The 17,092-nt window shown below is 37.4% G+C and overlaps 1 protein-coding gene across 1 annotated transcript; it reads right to left on the bottom strand.

Moving 5' to 3' along the window:
* Positions 1-9,589: 9,589 nt before the first annotated feature.
* Positions 9,590-10,546, bottom strand: LOC122449259 (olfactory receptor 52E8). The gene has a single exon (XM_043480803.1). It carries the CDS (start codon positions 10,538-10,540, stop codon positions 9,590-9,592), a length of 951 nt encoding a protein of 316 aa, XP_043336738.1. The 5' UTR covers positions 10,541-10,546.
* Positions 10,547-17,092: the final 6,546 nt, after the last annotated feature.

Below are 17,092 nucleotides of genomic sequence, written 5' to 3'. Positions count from 1 at the left end.
GTCCACGTGTTTCCCATCCTGACCCTTCTTCCCACCTCCATCCCCATCCTATCCCTCAGGGTCATCCCAGTGCACCAGCCCCAAGCACCCTGTCTCATGCATTGAACCTGGACTGGCGATCCATTTCACATATGGTAATATACACGTTTCAATGCTATTCTCTCAAATCATCCCACCCTTGCCTTCTCCCACAGAATCCAAAAGTCTGTTCTTTACATCTGTGTCTCTTTTGCTGTCTCTCATATTGGGTCATTGTTGCCATCTTTCTAAATTCCATATATATGCATTAATATACTATATTGCTGCTTTTCTTTCTGACTTACTTCACTCTGTATGATAGATTCCAGTTTCATCCACCTTATTAGAACTGATTCAAATGCATTCTTTTTAATAGCTGAGTGATATTGCATTGCATATATGTACCACAACTTTCTTATCCCTTCTTCTGCTGATGGACATTCAGGTTGCTTCCATGTCCTAGCTATTGTAAACAATGCTGCGATTAACATTGGGGTACATGTGTCTCTTTCAATTCTGGTTTCCTCAGAATTGCTGGGTCATATGGCAGTTCTACTTCCAGTTTCTTAAGGAATCTCCACACTGTTCTCCATAGTGGCTGTAGTAGTTTGCATTCCCACCAACAGTGTAAGAGGGTTCCCTTTTCGCTGCACCCTTTCCAGCATTTATTGTTTGTAGAGTTTTTTATAGCAGCCATTCTGACTGGCGTGAGATGGGACCTCACTGTGGTTTCTTTTAGTCTGAATCGCAGGTGCAGGTCTTCATCCTCACAACAAAACCGCTTTGTTACAGTCACCCAGCTCTCTGTCCTTCTGGTATTCCCAGCATTCTGCCCAAATGTGCTTATTTTAGAACTAAGTAGTCAGTTCTTCATTCTTTTTCTTGTGCTACATTAACCTGATGTTAGCAATCTCCAGTCTCTTCCAATCACTCTTCCTTGTTCTATACTACCTCTTGCAAAATTTAATATAATTGGTCTAAATACACATTTCTAAAGAAGAGGGAACCAAATATGAGTGTGTTCTTAATTATAATCCATGAAGGACAGATTTTCTTCTCTCTTTGAAGAGAATGAAATAGTTTTAATAATAAGAGACTTGACCTCTTCTTTGAAGCTAAGGAAGTTAGGGGACATCACTGTACCCTTAAGATTTTAGGAAATCTATGTAGAAATTCTAAGAATAAAAGAAGCATCCTTCAAGAGAAAAGATAGGGAGCTAAAATATATAAATATACCTGTCGTAAGGTATATGCATCAAGACTGATATGAGGAAGAGAAAGAACCAGCATCATCCTCCCATTAATCTCCCAGGTCTCTTAGTTACTCATTCTCAAAAAGGCTTCACAGAACTCAGTGTTGCCTTGTAATATTTCTCTCCCAGGACCCTGTAATTCTGCTCCATAGCTCTCTGTATGGCTATTTAATCAATGTCCGAGTTCCCATGTAATTGTAAGCTTCATGCAGAGTTGTAACAGGGGCCAGGAAGTGGTTTTGTTCATCATTATTTCTCTAGCACAGTATTTGGTGGATAGCTGTGACTCAAAACATTTCTTTTACAAAAAGACTGAATGAGTAGGTAACTATTAATTTTGACTCCTGGTCAAAAGGCCTCATGTTAGAAGAATGGTAACAGATATCATACAGTATATCTGGCAGTTAAGGATGGAGAAATGAAAAGAAAACCATAATCCTCAAAAAAAGGGTACTCTGAGTACATAAGGAAGAGAACTCTGATCAGAGGCTTTCCTGACAAGGAAGCTATCAATGGGCCTGTGATGTAATAAAAAGAAAATATAAAGAGGACATTCTAGGGAGAATTTTATAAAAACAGGTGATCATGACAATCAAAAATAGGAAGTAAAATGTGACTGGTAGGTTTGTTCTTGCATAACTTGTTCTCTCATGGGATCTCCTATTTTGCTACTCTAATACATCAGTAAAACATCAATAATATAGTTTCATGGTGGTACATTTTCAAAAATCAGAGTTATTCAGTCTTTTGCAATGTCAACTTGTTTTCAGCATAAAGTCATTATTTATTCTATATTAGAGTGCCTAAACAGAATTGTACAAGGGGCAGAAGGGTGATGCCAAAGACTTGTTTAAGATTGTCAGATCTTAAATCAAAATCTCCTGAATAAGGCAATTCAGGAGGCTGCTATGTAGGACAGAAACAAATTAAAAGTAAAAATAGGGGGGAAAATTGCTGCACAACAGCCTCATCCTGCATGTCACCTATCTAAAAGATTCTTATTCACTCTAAAAGATCTTTATTCCTATATACAATGAACAACAAAATCTCAATAACAGTGCTAAAACCAGAAAGATGTTCAATAAGGTATTCTGCAGTCCTGGATAAAAGGGTACCTGTCTGTAAGATCAAACTTGTTCTTTTGCACAACACTGAACCAGCCTAGTTCAGATGCAACTGTTGTATATCAGATATATTTCAACTCAAATGAGATTCACCTTCCCATTCTATACCAAATAGAACAGGTGGATAGCTAAATAAATAAATAAATACATGTTCATAATTTGGGAGAGACTATCATCTTACTTTTTCCAAATTTGACTCTAATACATTTTTTTAATTTTAATTGGAGAATAATTACTTTACAATATTATGATGGTTTTGCCATACATCAACATAAATTGGCCATAGGCACACATGTCTCACCTTCCTCCTTAAGCCCCCTCCCAAGTCCCTCCCCACTCCATCCCTGTAGTTGTCATGGAACATCAGGTTTGGGTGCCCTGCGTGATAGGTTAAACTCCCACCATCTATCTATTTTAAATAAGATAATGTATATGTTTGAATGCTACTTTCTCAAATCATCCCAGCCTCTCCTCCCACTAAGTTCAAAAGTGTGTTCTTTATATCTGTGTGTATGTACAGGGCAGCAAAGGAGACTCTAATTTTTTTTTTTTAAGTAATAAATAGACTGGAAGAGCAAGTAATGATTGAGTTCTACAAATAGCTACTTTTACAGGAAAGAAGAGATGTGATTTTAACAACTGATTATTTTTCAACTGTTATGTGTTTTTGTGTGCTCAGTTGCTCAGTCGTGTCCAATTCTTTGTGATCCAATGGACTGTAGCCCACCAGGCTCGTGGGATTTTCCAGGCAAGAATACTGGAGTGGTTTGCCATTTCCTTCTCCAGGGGGTCTTCCCAGCCCAGGGATCGAACCCTTGTCTCTTGCATCTACTGCATTGGCAAGCAGATTCTTTACCACCAGCTCCACCTGCTGGTGTTGTGTGTTTTATATACAGCTTATATATTTAATGCTGAAGTAAAAAGTGAAAGTGGTTCAGTCATGTCTGAGTCTTTGCAACCCCATGGACCATACACTCCGTGGAATTCTCCAGGCCAGAATGACAGAGTGGGTAGCCATTCCCTTCTCCTGGGGATCTTCCCAACCCAGGGATTGAACCCATGTCTCCAGCATTGCAGGTGGATTCTTTACTAGCTGAGTCACCACGTAAGCCCATTTAACACTAAACTTACTTGATAATATGGAAAACTAAATCAAGAATGAATATATTTGTAAACAAGCAGTCTTATACGTATAAATCAGCATGGAAATTTCATTGTATGCTTTTAAGAAACTACAAACTATTTGGAATCTGGAAGTAATTAAACATATTGAGGCTCTTTTTCATGTGTTGGCTTGATTTGAAAAAAAATTTAGAATGTCTATTTTTGGATATTAAGTGCAAAATAATATTCCAAAATAACCTGTAGCATGACAAAGTTCAGTAGAATTAAACTAAAAGAGAGAATTAGAAATGGGAGGAGTGGGAAAGAGATACAGAAAGAAACAAAGAAGCCAGAATTTGTAAGGGAAAGGGACAGAAAAGATGGAAGAGGAGGAGAGAGAATTCAGCAGTATCATAACAAGTTGTTTAGTTGACAGTTTACCTTTTTCTTTTTATTCCTCTTTTCATGAAAATTAGAAATCCTTGTACAAAAAAGTAATAAAACACCAAAATACACAGAATTACCTACAATTATATCAATTAGAAATAAGAATGTAAAATATTTTGGTTTATCTCCTCCAAATTAATTTCATATGTAAAGTTAGTGAGGGGGTTAAATCAATAGATTCAAGTCCATACTTTCCTAATCTATATGTTCAAATACATATAGCCACAGCTAAGCCTGCACCAACTTACCAGCTTCAGGAATAGCCAACATTAAAAAACAAATGTACAATCCAGACTAATAAATGCTCTAAGCATGTCTCAGCACTATAACTGTGGTCCAAAGAGAAAAGCTTACTGGGATGGAAAATTTTCTCCCAGACTGGGAGTAGCTACTCTTCTGGGGCTCCACAGTATGAAAGCACCAAAGAAAATTAATTCACAAGTTCTTACCACAGGTTCGAAGGCATAAAAAAGGACATGGGCAAAGGAAGCCTTTGGGACTTTCAAATTTCTCCCTGTAGGTTCCCAATTTCCAAGTATTTCTAGTTCTCTCACAACCCAATAGTTCTAATTATTCCCTTGCCATCAGTCCTATAAGAATAATATCTGAAGCAACCTATGATTTTTCTATCTGGTCCCCCAAGGCTGTTATATTCTCTAATTATTGTGCCACTTTTTTTCTAGGAAATATCTTTGCCTTGATCTAGAAGTCAAGTAGCCACTGAACACTTATTTAAAATTAAGAATCTGTAGACTTCTCGGTGGTCCAGTGGTTGACTCCATGCTTCCACTGTAAGGGGTATGGGTTCCATGCCTGGTTAGGGAACTAAGATCCCTCATGCCACATGGCCAAAAAAAAAAGATTAAGTATGTGGTCAGATAGGTTTAATCTGTAAATCTTTTCCCCTTGAGGCCTATAGTCTGGTTGCGTAGACAATACTAACCATGGGATGTTGTTGTTTAGTTGCTAAATTGTGTCTGACTCTTTTACAACCCCATGGATTGTAACCTGTCTGGCTTCTCTGTCCCTGAGATTTTCCAGGCAAAAATACTTGAGTGTGTTGCTATTTCCTTCTCCAGGAGATCCTCCCTACCCAGGGATTGAAACTTTTGTCTCCTGCAGTGCAGGCAGATTCTTTCTCCCTGAACTACCAGGGAAGTCCCACTAACAACTTATAAATGTGCAAATAATTAAGTTGTATAGTGTTAAATTTACAGCTACAGAAAGTCAGAAAACTTGTACATTTTCTTGCTTTCTAACCTAATTTCCTTTAGAAAGGGCTTGGAAGTTGGCACAATAAAAACTACAAAGGAAAATATTACTTGTGGATTACATTGCTTGTGTAATGTGGACATCACAAAAGATTATGCACTGTGTCTAGCCTGGATAAGTATAGAATTATGTAGCTGACTTTCTTCAGAGAAAGAAAAAAGCAGTTAACAGTTGTCATTGGCTCACTGGACTGGCACTAACATCTTGACCAAGACAATACCCACTTAACATAAACAAGTTTTCAAGATATGAACATCAAACAAAGACGCTCTGTGTTTGTGATCATGGAGTGGATTGGGGTGCAAAGGATAGCTTCCTGAGATACTGCCAAATAGTTTTCTAAAGTGATTTTATCAATTTACCATCTCACCAGCAATGTTTGAGGATTCTAGTTGCACATATTTGGTACTTTGGTGGTTCAGTCGCTAAGCCATGTCCAACTCTTGTGATTCTTTCACTTTATCCATTATGGTCAGTATATAGTGGAATTGCTTAACGATTTTATATGTATTCCCCTTGTGACTTAGATAACAGTGCATCTTTTCATGCTCACTAGAAATTTGGACATTCCTGCGCAAAAGCCCCATATAAACCCTTTGCTAAATTTTCTGGTTGGTAGTGTTCCATTTTCTTATCAATTCATAAGCATCGTATATATATTCTTTAATATGAGGCATTTGGTTTGTCTATTCTCCCTGTTATTTATTTGATAAAATATATATATATTTGATATGTTTTATTTGATAAAAGATGTTCTTAACTTTAATATACACTGACTATATACTTCCCATATTGTTAGCACATATATGTGTATGTATTGTGTCTTTATAATCCATTCTTATTGGAAAGTTATTTGTCCAGAAGTTGTATGGTTTGCCCTTTCAAGTTTGCATATACAATTCATTTGGGAAGGATTTTTTGTATAATGTGAGATAAACATCAAAATTCACTGTTCCTTCCTGTGATTCTCCAATTTATCCAAAATCTTTTATTGAAAATATCACCTTTTGCTACAATGTTATCTCTCCTATAATTCGTGCAAACATGTATCTGTGGGTCTGTTTCTGAACTCTCTATTCAGTTTCATTGGACTGGTTTTGGACTGGTTTTTCTATACTTGCACCAAAACAATACTCTCCAGATTACTATGCTTTATTGTAGGTCTTCACTACTATAGCTTTAGAACAGGTCTTGTTGTCTGTCTGTATGACTTCCAATATAGTTCTTCAGAAAGAAAATTGGCTATTCTTGGACACTTTTCATGAATATGATACTACTCAAGATAGTGTAGATTATGCTGAGATAATACCCATTCCTTCCCAAATTTCAGTGTATTAAGAAATAAAAGGTTTAATTCTTATTCCTATTACATGACTAATACAGGCTTTGGGAGTGGGGAGGGACTCTATTGTAGTCACTCAGGGAGTTATTCTGACAAAGGTCAGAAATTTATGACATGACATCTGAACCAAAGCCTTCAGTGAACACAAGAGGTGGGAGACAGAAAATGAAGAAGTACATAATTAGTCTTAAATATTTCATTAAGAGTAGGCAAATGTCAGTTCTACAAATATTTTGCCATAGCAAGTCCCATGGCCAAGTCTAACTGAGAGAAGTTTTACACGCATAAACCCCCCCATGTTTCTGGAAGAAAAAGAAAAAATGTTGGTAAACATTTGGAAATGTTGGTAAACACCAGGAATGCCTAACTTAAATGTGTCAAAAAATATTTTTTAATTTTCATCCTCTGACTACTGAAAAACAAATTGGCTAGCTATATGTTCTTCCTCAAAAGTCTTCAAGAGGTTTTTTTTTTCTTACTGTGATTATTTTTCCAAAGGCCCAATTTGCTGTAGATAATGTTCTAAAATTTTTTTGTATTTACTTATATCTGAATATGATAGTATTATTTTTGCTTGTTAATGTAAGCTCCTCTGATGTCTATTTGGATGACTAAAACTTTCTTGCCTGTCTAGAGTCAGGAGGTTCTGAATATATAGGCTAGCTTGACTCAATTTATCTGATATCTGTTTATTAATTTGCCTGAGTATGTTCTTTTGGTTTATTAAATTTTCTAAATACAAAAGATTTAGTAGTTTCTATGGAGTTTTTTTAGCAAGTATGACATATGCATACCTATGTTGTCCAGTTTACATTTTTGCTAAAATCAGCTTTAAGATTTAGAAGACAATATCTATTTTTTAAATTTCTCCATGACAGTTTCTGGTCATGCAGTAAAATGTCCATGCTCATAAGCTGAGGAAGAATCAGAAGTAAAAATTTCTGAAGTAACTGAAGTAAAAGAGATAACTGTAGAAGACCCTCTTGAATGCAATTTCAAATGACACCTCCTTTAAGGACTAAGCAATAATTTTTTGCATGATTATTCTAGAAAGTGAAAAAAGCCAAATGTATTTCTAGTGTTGCTTGGTATTCTTCAATATATTGGAGCAATATTTGTAATATTTATTGGATACTATTGCAAATTTTCTAAAAGGCTCCTCCCAAAATAAAGTAATATACAATCCTATAACAGAATGTTCTTGGCCTTAATAGCCTAACTTTCCTACCATGGGATTCTCAGGACATAAGACTCTTCCTTTCAAAAAAAATAATTAAAAAAAAATAAAAGACTCTCCCTTTCCATCTGTGTATCATCAAATAGCCACATACAACTTAGTGTGTGTTGAAGTTCATAAATATTTATTTCAGTTCAGTTCAGTCGCTCAGTCATGTCCAACTCTTTGCGACCCCATGAACCGCAGCGCGCCAGACCTCCCTGTCCATCACCAATGCCTGGAGTTTACCCAAAGTCATGTCCATTGAGTCAGTGATGCCATCCAATCATCTCATCCTCTGTCATCCCCTTCTCCTCCTGCCCTCAATCTTTCCCAACATCGGGGTCTTTTCAAATGAGTCAGCTCTTCACATCAGGTGGCCAAAATATTGGAGTTTCAGCTTCAGCATCAGTCCCTCCAATGGACACCCAGGACTGATCTCCTTTAGGATGGACTGGTTGGATCTCCTTGCAGTCCAAGGGGCTCTTGAGAGTCTTCTCCAACACCACAGTTTAAAAGCATCAATTCTTTGGTGCTCAGCTTTCTTTATAGTCCAACTCTCACATCCATACATGACTACTGGAAAAACCATAGCCTTGACTAGACAGACCTTTGTTGACAAAGTAATGTCTCTGCTTTTTAATATGATGTCTAGGTTGGTCATAACTTTCCTTTCAAGGAGTAAATCTCTTTTAATTTCATGGTACTGAATGTATTTTTCATAATTATGCACTGTTATTCTTTATGTGGGAGAAAGTGATGGCAGCCCACTCTGGTACTCTTGCCTGGAAAATCCCATGGACAGAGGAGCCTGGTAGGCTGCAGTTCATGGGGTTGCTAAGAGTTGGACACGACTGAGCGACTTCACTTTCACTTTTCACTTCATTCATTGGAGAAGGAAATGGCAACCCACTCCAGTGTTCTTGCCTGGAGAATCCCAGGGAGAGGGGAGCCTGGTGGGCTGCTGTCTATGGGGTCGCACAGAGTTGGACACGACTGAAGTGACTTAGCAGCAGCAGCAGCAGCATTCTTTATGTACCATTCTTCTTCCTCTTCTTCTTCTTCTTATATGTTGCCCCAAGACTTGCAGAATCTTAGCTCCCAAACCAGGCATCAAACCCATGCCCTTGGCAGTGAAAACACAGACTTCTAACCACTGGACCACCAGGGAATTCCCTATTTCATTTCTAATGCATGGTTTCTCCTGTTTCTCTACAGTGAATATCATGATCATAATTTGTTATGGAGAATTTTATTACCCATCATTTACTCATATAAAAATGCAAATTTTAAAAGTAACCACATCATAGAACTCACATAAGAAATATATGTGTTAATATAAGTAAATTTTCTAGAAGAATAAACACCAATGATTCTAAATAATATCATTGTTATTATTTCTAAAATCCTGCTACTGATTTTGTTCTATTGCTTTTACATTTCGTCTGGTGATCCAGAAACTACTATAATTTTAAAGCTACCTGCCTTAGCAATCTACCTTCCACTAACAACTGAATTTTCAGATGAATTTTCAACTATTCATTTGAAAACTTGTAAATAGAGTAACTATTTCACAGGACTATCTTGACCAAACAATCTAACTATAAACAGTTTTCAAAAGACACAATCCTTACTGATGATTATATTATCATCAATAAACTCATTATTATTCTTAAACTAAAAGAATTATGAACAAAGGAATGTCATTACTGTCAATAATCACTGTTAAGTCTCCCTGCCCTCTATCTTTTTAGACAATAACCCCCTTCTAATAAGCATATGGAGAAAATATGAACTGTTGAACATTCTAAGGCTACTGATGGTTAACCATTAAAAAAAAAAAATTCCTCAAAACTCCTTCCCTAATTTGCTTAGTCCTGATTCCATAGATTACAGGATTGAGGGCTGGTGGAACAATCACATACAGATTGGCTAAGAGGATATGGATAAACTGAGGAATGTTGTGGCCAAAACGGTGTGTTAAGAAAGAAAAAAATGCTGGTGTGAAAAAGGTTAAGATAACACCAATGTGAGAGCCACAGGTATTGAGAGCTTTGAACCGGGCTTCCCAGGAAGGCAGGTGGAAGACAGCATAGAGGATCCTGATATAGGAAAGAATGATAAGAAGTACATCCAATAATAAGATAGCCATATCCCCAAGACCAAACAATATGTTGACTTTGATGCTAGCACAGGCCAGACGGGCAATGCCCATGTGCTCACAGTAGGTATGAGGAATGATATGGTGCCCACAGAAGGGTAGTCTCAGGAGTAGAAATATCAGTGGAGCCACCATGTACAGGCTCCGCAGAATAGCAATGCCTGCAATGACGCCAATGATTTTGCTGGTGAGAATCATGGTGTACTGAAGGGGTTTACAAATGGCGACGTACCTGTCAAAGGCCATGGCCACCAACACAATGCTCTCCATGGCAGTGAAGAAGTGGATAAAGAACATCTGGGAAAGGCAGCTTCCAAAGGATATATCTTTGAGGCTGAACCAGAAGATGCCCAGCATTTTGGGAATGGTGGCTGTGGACAAACCCAGGTCAACAGAGTCCAATATGGCCAGGAAGTAGTACATGGGCTGGTGGAGACTATGCTCGGTCTGGATCACAAATAGGATAGCAGCGTTCCCCAGGAGTGCAATAAGATAAACAAAGAAAAAGGGGAATCCAATCCAGATGTGCATGTCTTCTAGGCCAGGGATGCCCAACAAAAGGAATGAAGAAGGATGGAACTGGGTGTTATTAGGCATAGACATTTTTTCTGCCACAATTATTCTGCCACATCGTTTCTGCCACAATTTTTCTGTTGTCCATATCAGAAACAATTGTTGGCTTCCAGTCAGTGATCCCTCCTCCATGTCTCCATTTTTTCACACTCCTGTTAAGATGCAAAAGAACATTTTAATCTTCCTTTGTTTCTGTTAAAAATATAAGATAAATAATTTTTGTCAGCAATACTGATTACATAGTTCAAAATTGCCAGCAGACTGAATGTTCTCATCATGAAAAATAAAAGTCTATGTGATGTGAGGGGAGCGATAACTTAAGCTATGGCAGTAGTCATATTGTGATATACAAATGTATCAAATCAACACTTTGTATACCTTGAACGTAACGCAATGCTATGTATCAATTATATCAAAATTTTTTAAAAAGGAATAAGGTTAAACACACTCCCACTCATTTTTTGCTAGCATCTCTTGAGCAACATGTGGCACCAGGAATATAAATTGCCTTACTTTATTACCGCTTTCCCTAAAAAAAAAAAAAAAAACTGATATAAACAAGAGAGGGCAGACTAACATCCTCTGCACTGTGAAAATTAAAAATCTGCAGTATAGCCAGAAATAAGTGGAAAGAATAAAATTCCAGAGTCTCTGTATGTGTTAGTGTTCCATATATTTTTTGCTTAGGATGTATGGTGATTTCTTTGGTGTTTGTAATTTCAACTATTACCCTATTAGGGAATCTAAAAACCCCTCAAAATATAATGTGCATAATCCTGTGTGTATGTTTATGTATTTTTGTGGTGTTTGTGAATAATAGATGGTCTGGTTTTTTAGGGCAGAAGAAACAATTTATTTTTATTTACACATATGAATGAAAAATTGTACCACATAAAAATTAATTTAAAAACTTCATAAATAGATGAACTGTTGAAGAAGAAAGAGGGCAAGAAATTTCTATGTCCTATTTTAGAAAATAAACAACTCAAGTTCTCATCATAATTTTTTTTTAAAAGTACCCGTCAAATTTGGAAAATGGATAATATCAAAGAGAGGGAAATACTTGACAGAGTATTTTCTTAGTTATGATGAAACATGAATTGAGAGATCATTCTAATCTAAATAAGCCTATCATTTAGAGAGTTCATAACTCAACACATTCAGTAAAGACACGGTCCAGATACAGCCCAGCTGAAGGAGCAGAGATTAAATATTCTGGACTAGGCAACTTTCAAATATATTTCTGCCTTGTAACCATGGGGAGAGGGCAGAGCATTTTAGATACCCTAAATCTTACTTCCTCATAGGATTCTATCCTGGCTGTCATGTCTTTATGGATACCTTCCTTATACTGACATTGAAAAGAATTATCAAGTGATTTTGTTTCATAGCACTCATCCAGAATACATGGGAATTCTGAACTTAGTTATAATAAACAAATATTTGAAGCAAAAGGGGAAGATTTTGTTGGAAAAACTAGTTGCATAGAAAATGTGAAAGTTTGATGTGTGCAATTGTATGGAAAGTTTTGATTCAAATTTAGGATTATTCGAATATTGAGGGAAGTCAAAGTTGAGAAGCATCCATCAGAGATAAATGCACAAGAAGGTAAACACATCTGTTGACTTTGACCCATGTCAAGATTTGTTGTGTCCTTTAAAGCCTATGAAGACTAGCAAAAATGAGAGATAATTTGATACTTTGGGAAATTCTCTCAGGAAATATATATATTTTTATATGTTATGTTATATAATATATCTGTGAGGTAAAATTGGACTGCTAGGGCTGAGGAGAAGACAGTTGAAGTTCTCAATTTTGTAATGTTGAACTTTCAGAGCTAGCTTTCTGTCTTTCATTAGTGAGAATATATAAGGTAGGTGGAGAGGTGCATCTGTGCCGGTCGTGTCCAATTCTTTATGACCCCAAGGACTGTAGCCCGCCAGACTGCTCTGTCCATGGGATTTTCCAGCCAAGAACACTGGAGTGGGTTGCCACTTCCTTCTCCAGGAGGTATTCCTGACCCAGGGATCAAACCCACGTCTCCTGAATCTCCTGACTTGGCAGGTGGATTCTATACCACTGGGCCACCTGGGAAGCCCAAGTGGAGACGTACTCTCTCAATTTAACCCGTCAAGTTCTTAACAGGTCCTCTGTGTACCAACCTAGATTAGGGAATTTGAATACAAGTTTGAATAAAATTGGCCACATACCTTCAGTGAGACCACTGAGCAGTAAGGGAGATAAAACTCCAAAGATGAAATTTGGAAATTGTATTGTTAGTTCAATTTAGAAGTATTCACAGAATGCTTTGGTGTAGAAATGGGTCAGAAGAATTCCATGGAGGTGGTTAAGCTTAGGCTAAGATTCACAGAACTGTTATTCAGCCAAAGAACAAAATGTGTTTTATTTTAAATGGAGTGAAGAGTAAGAATAAAGTGAAAATGAAAGCACAGTGGACAGAATAAACATAAAAAAGGAATAACAGATTCTCTCAATGAACTTATCCAGAAATCCAGTAGATTAATGACCAAATTCTTAATCATCTGATGTCTTAGTCTATCTTAAGGGCACCACACAGCAAAACTTTAGAAAATAAATACAGTTACATCCCAAGAAAACCAATTATTCCACTTATTTCTGTGAATTTTCTAAATGGACTTGAAAATGGATGCTCACCTCCTCTCAAAGTCAACATCATTTCCAGTCTGTAAACACTTAACAAATCAACAAATCATTTAATCATTTTATAATGTATACTGGCCTGTTATTTCAATATATATTCATATATATTTCAATTTCTCTGGGTTCAGAATTAAGACTGGTCCCAATCCCTCATTTACCTTCTAACTTTAAAGTTCTACATGAGAGTATATTTAGCTCTCCAGCAGCCATCTCTTTGACATGGTATCTACTTACTCTGCCCTATTCCACTAACCACCAGCAGACCCCAACCATCCACATTCCCATTTCCCGGAACTGATGAGCACAAGGAGCATGTATACCTTCTTCTTGTCCTGGCCTAATTTTGTAACCTTTCTCAGATGCTTTATCAACCTAGCCCTAAGTCTTATTTTCATTAAATCTGTTCTCCAGAGCTATGCTTCAAGATTCATTTATTAACAAATTCATGAATTCAAAAGCAGTTCTAGAAAATAGAGAAAACTAGTCCTTGTCCTCTTGCTATTCACACACATACAATTGCAAATTAGATCAGAAACAATAGCTAAATCAATGCAGGCTATATTGGTGCATCTCCTTCCACATTTTCCATATGAGATGTTGCACAATCATAGGTATAAGAACATGTAGGTAAACGTGTAGCCTCAGGAGGTTGTGAGTGTGCATTCTCATTTCATCTTGTTTCTTTTTTACCTTCACTTTTCCTCCAACTCTTCATACTATTTTGGCATAAGTGCTTTCCCCATTTGTCTTGGTATTTTCACAGCCTAACCATTATATAACTTACCTTGGTCTCTAAGAAACATCCCGTGACATACCATTTATTATGCCAAGTGGGAGGTATTTATACTTTTCTTAAAACCCACATCCCCTGGGATGAGTCCCAATAGTATCTTAGGGGATTTGATGCAGTTAACAGGCTCCAAAGAATTCTTTGTTATTACTATTATTGAAATACACTTGACATACGATATTATCTTAATGTCAGGTATCCTACACTACATAGTGATTTAAAATTTGCAACATTATGATATAATCGCTGCAATAAGTCTAGTAAACATCTGTCCCCATACAAAGTTGCTCCAATATTATTGACCATATTATTTATGCTGTATATTGCATAAGGCTTATTTTATAACAGGGATTTGTACTTAATCCCCTCCACCTGTTTCAACACTTGCAACATTTTTCCCTTCTGGTAACTAATCTAATAGTTTAATCTAAACTAAACTAGTACAAATAATTGTTATTTTTATCTATGAGTCTGCTTTCATTTTGCTTGGTTTTGTTTTTATATTCCACGTAAAAGTGAGATGATACTGTTTTTGTTGTTCTTTATCTGACTTATTTTACTTAGTATAATGAACCCTAGATACATCCATGTTGTCACAAATGAAAAGACTTCTATTTTTTATGGCTCAGTATCATTCCATTGTATACGTATACCATATCTTCTTTACCATTCATCTATCCATAGGCACTTAGATGGCTTCAAAATCTTGGCTATCATAAAAAATGTTGGAATGAAAGTCCAATTCTGTTCAGTTTGGTTGCTCAGTTGTGTCCAACTCTTTGCAACCCATGGACTGCAGCACACCAGGCTTCCCTATCCATCACCAACTCCTGGAGATTACTTAAACTCATGTCCATCAAGTTGGTGATGCCATCCAACCATCTCATCCTTTGTTGTCCCTTTCTCCTCCCATCTTCAGCCTTTCCCAGCATCAGGGTGTTTTCAAATGAGTCAGTTCTTCCCATCAGGTGGCCAATGTATTGGAGTTTCAGCTTCAGCATCAGTCCTTGCCATGAATATTCAGGACTGAGTTCCTTTAGGATGAACTGGTTGGATCTCCTTGCTGTCCAAGGACTGTCAAGAGTCTTCTCCAGCACCACAGTTCAAAAGCATCAATTCTTCAGTGTTCAGCTTTCTTTATAGTCCAACTCTCACATTCATACATGACCACTGGAAAAACCATAGCCTTAACTAGATGGACCTTTGTTGGCAAAGTAACGTTTCTGCTTTTCAATATGCTGTCTAGGCTGGTCATAGCTTTCCTTCCAAGGAGTAAGTGTCTTTTAATTTCATTGCTGCAATCACCATCTGCAGTGATTTTGGAGCCCAGAAAAATCAAGTCAACCATTGTTTCCAATGTTTCCACATCTATCTGCCATGAAATAATGAGACTGGATGCCATGATCTTAGTTTTCTGAATGTTGAGCTTTAAGCCAACTTTTTCACTCTCCTCTTTCACTTTCATCAAGAGGCTTTTTAGTTCTTCTTCACTTTCTGCCATTGCCACTGAATTGCATACTTTAAATGGTTGAAGTGAAGTGAAGTGAAAGTCTCTCAGTCATGTCTGACTTTTTGTGACCCCATGGACTGTAGCCCACCAGGACTGATGTTGAAGCTGAAACTCCAACACTTTGGCCACCTCATGGGAAGAGTTGACTCATGGGAAAAGACCCTAATGCTGGGAAGGATTGTTGGCAGGAGGAGAAGGGGACGATAGAGGATGAGATGGCTGGATGGCATCACCGACTTGATGGACATGGGTTTGGGTAGACTCCGGGAGTTGGTGATGTACAGGGAGCCTGGCATGCTGCGATTCATGGGGTCTCAAAGAGTTGGACACGACTGAGCGACTGAACTGAACTGAACTGAACTGGTCTGGACTATACAATCCATGGAATTCTCCAGGACAGAATACTGGAGTGGGCAGCCTTTCCCTTCTCCAGGGGATCTTCCCAACACAGGGATCGAACCCAGGGTCTCCCACATTACAGACAGATTCTTTACCAGCTGAGCCACAAGGGAAGCCCTTGTGAAAGGGCTTGTGGAAGAACACTGGAGTGAGTAGCCTATCCCTTCTCCAGCAAATCTTCCTGACCCAGGAATTGAACTGGGGTGGCTAAAATGGTCAATTCCTATGTTATGTGTATTTTACTACTATTTAAAAAATGAATTTCTGGTTATATAGATGCCCAAAAGAGTCCAGAGAATTAGTCTCAGCATTTTATGACCTAAAAGAGTAAAGGATAAGAAATAAGAAAGGAAAAAAGATTAAATATGATCGATCACTAATACTATGTAAAACAGCAAGAATTGACAGTTGACCAAATAACAAGCAGCAAGGTCCCTAAGATTTCCCTAGAGCTTCTCTTCAGCTGCAGCAATGACAAAAGGGAATTCCTATTCGTTTTAATTCCAGTGCCTCAGACTGCCTGGCATCTAGAGATGACATTGCAAATCCTCCTCAACACACAGGCACAAAAACATTTGTTAGCCACTCCTGGGATGTATCAAGGCTCTGATCTTAAAAAAAAAAAATGTTAATAACTGAATTTTCAGTTGCTACACGATCCCCTTCAACAGAAGACAGAGAACCTGGTAAGTGCCCCTAATAGATCTGAATAATGCAGGTCTAAGATTGGGATTCAGATTCACAGAAATTAAGTTAAGACTTCGAGTATGGGGTAAGGAATAAAATGGCACATATCGGTGGTCTGGGGAGAGATACCAGGAGGACTAACATGGGAAGAAGTTGGAGAGAAAGTACCTGCTGGACACCTATAATATTTCAGGCTTATATATCCTCATTTATCCCACTCAATAATAATATGAAGTACATATGACTGTGCTTATTTCTAAATAAAATTAAAATACAGAACATAGTGCAATTTACCTAAGGTCACAAGGCCAGTAAGAACAGACTCAGGACTATTTCATGCCACAAGACAAGTAATACTAAAAATTATATGCTTTTGCTTCTTTTTCCTACACATACTACCATGATAATGAGTGAAACACAAAGTGAAAAAAAAAGCTGAGTAGGCAAATAAGACTAGAATGATGAACTTGAATCCCCTTATACTTAGTGACTCCCTACATACCAAAATGTAAAA

Source organism: Cervus canadensis, chromosome 11, assembly GCF_019320065.1.
Source record: "Cervus canadensis isolate Bull #8, Minnesota chromosome 11, ASM1932006v1, whole genome shotgun sequence".
Classification (NCBI taxonomy): domain Eukaryota; kingdom Metazoa; phylum Chordata; class Mammalia; order Artiodactyla; family Cervidae; genus Cervus; species Cervus canadensis.
Note: the sequence above shows the minus strand (reverse complement) of the source record. Positions and strands in the feature narration are given on the sequence as shown.

Excerpts from the sequence above, each read along its gene's own strand:
- LOC122449259 (XM_043480803.1), bottom strand. The coding sequence starts at position 10,540 with ATGTCTATGCCTAATAACACCCAGTTCCATCCTTCTTCATTCCTTTTG.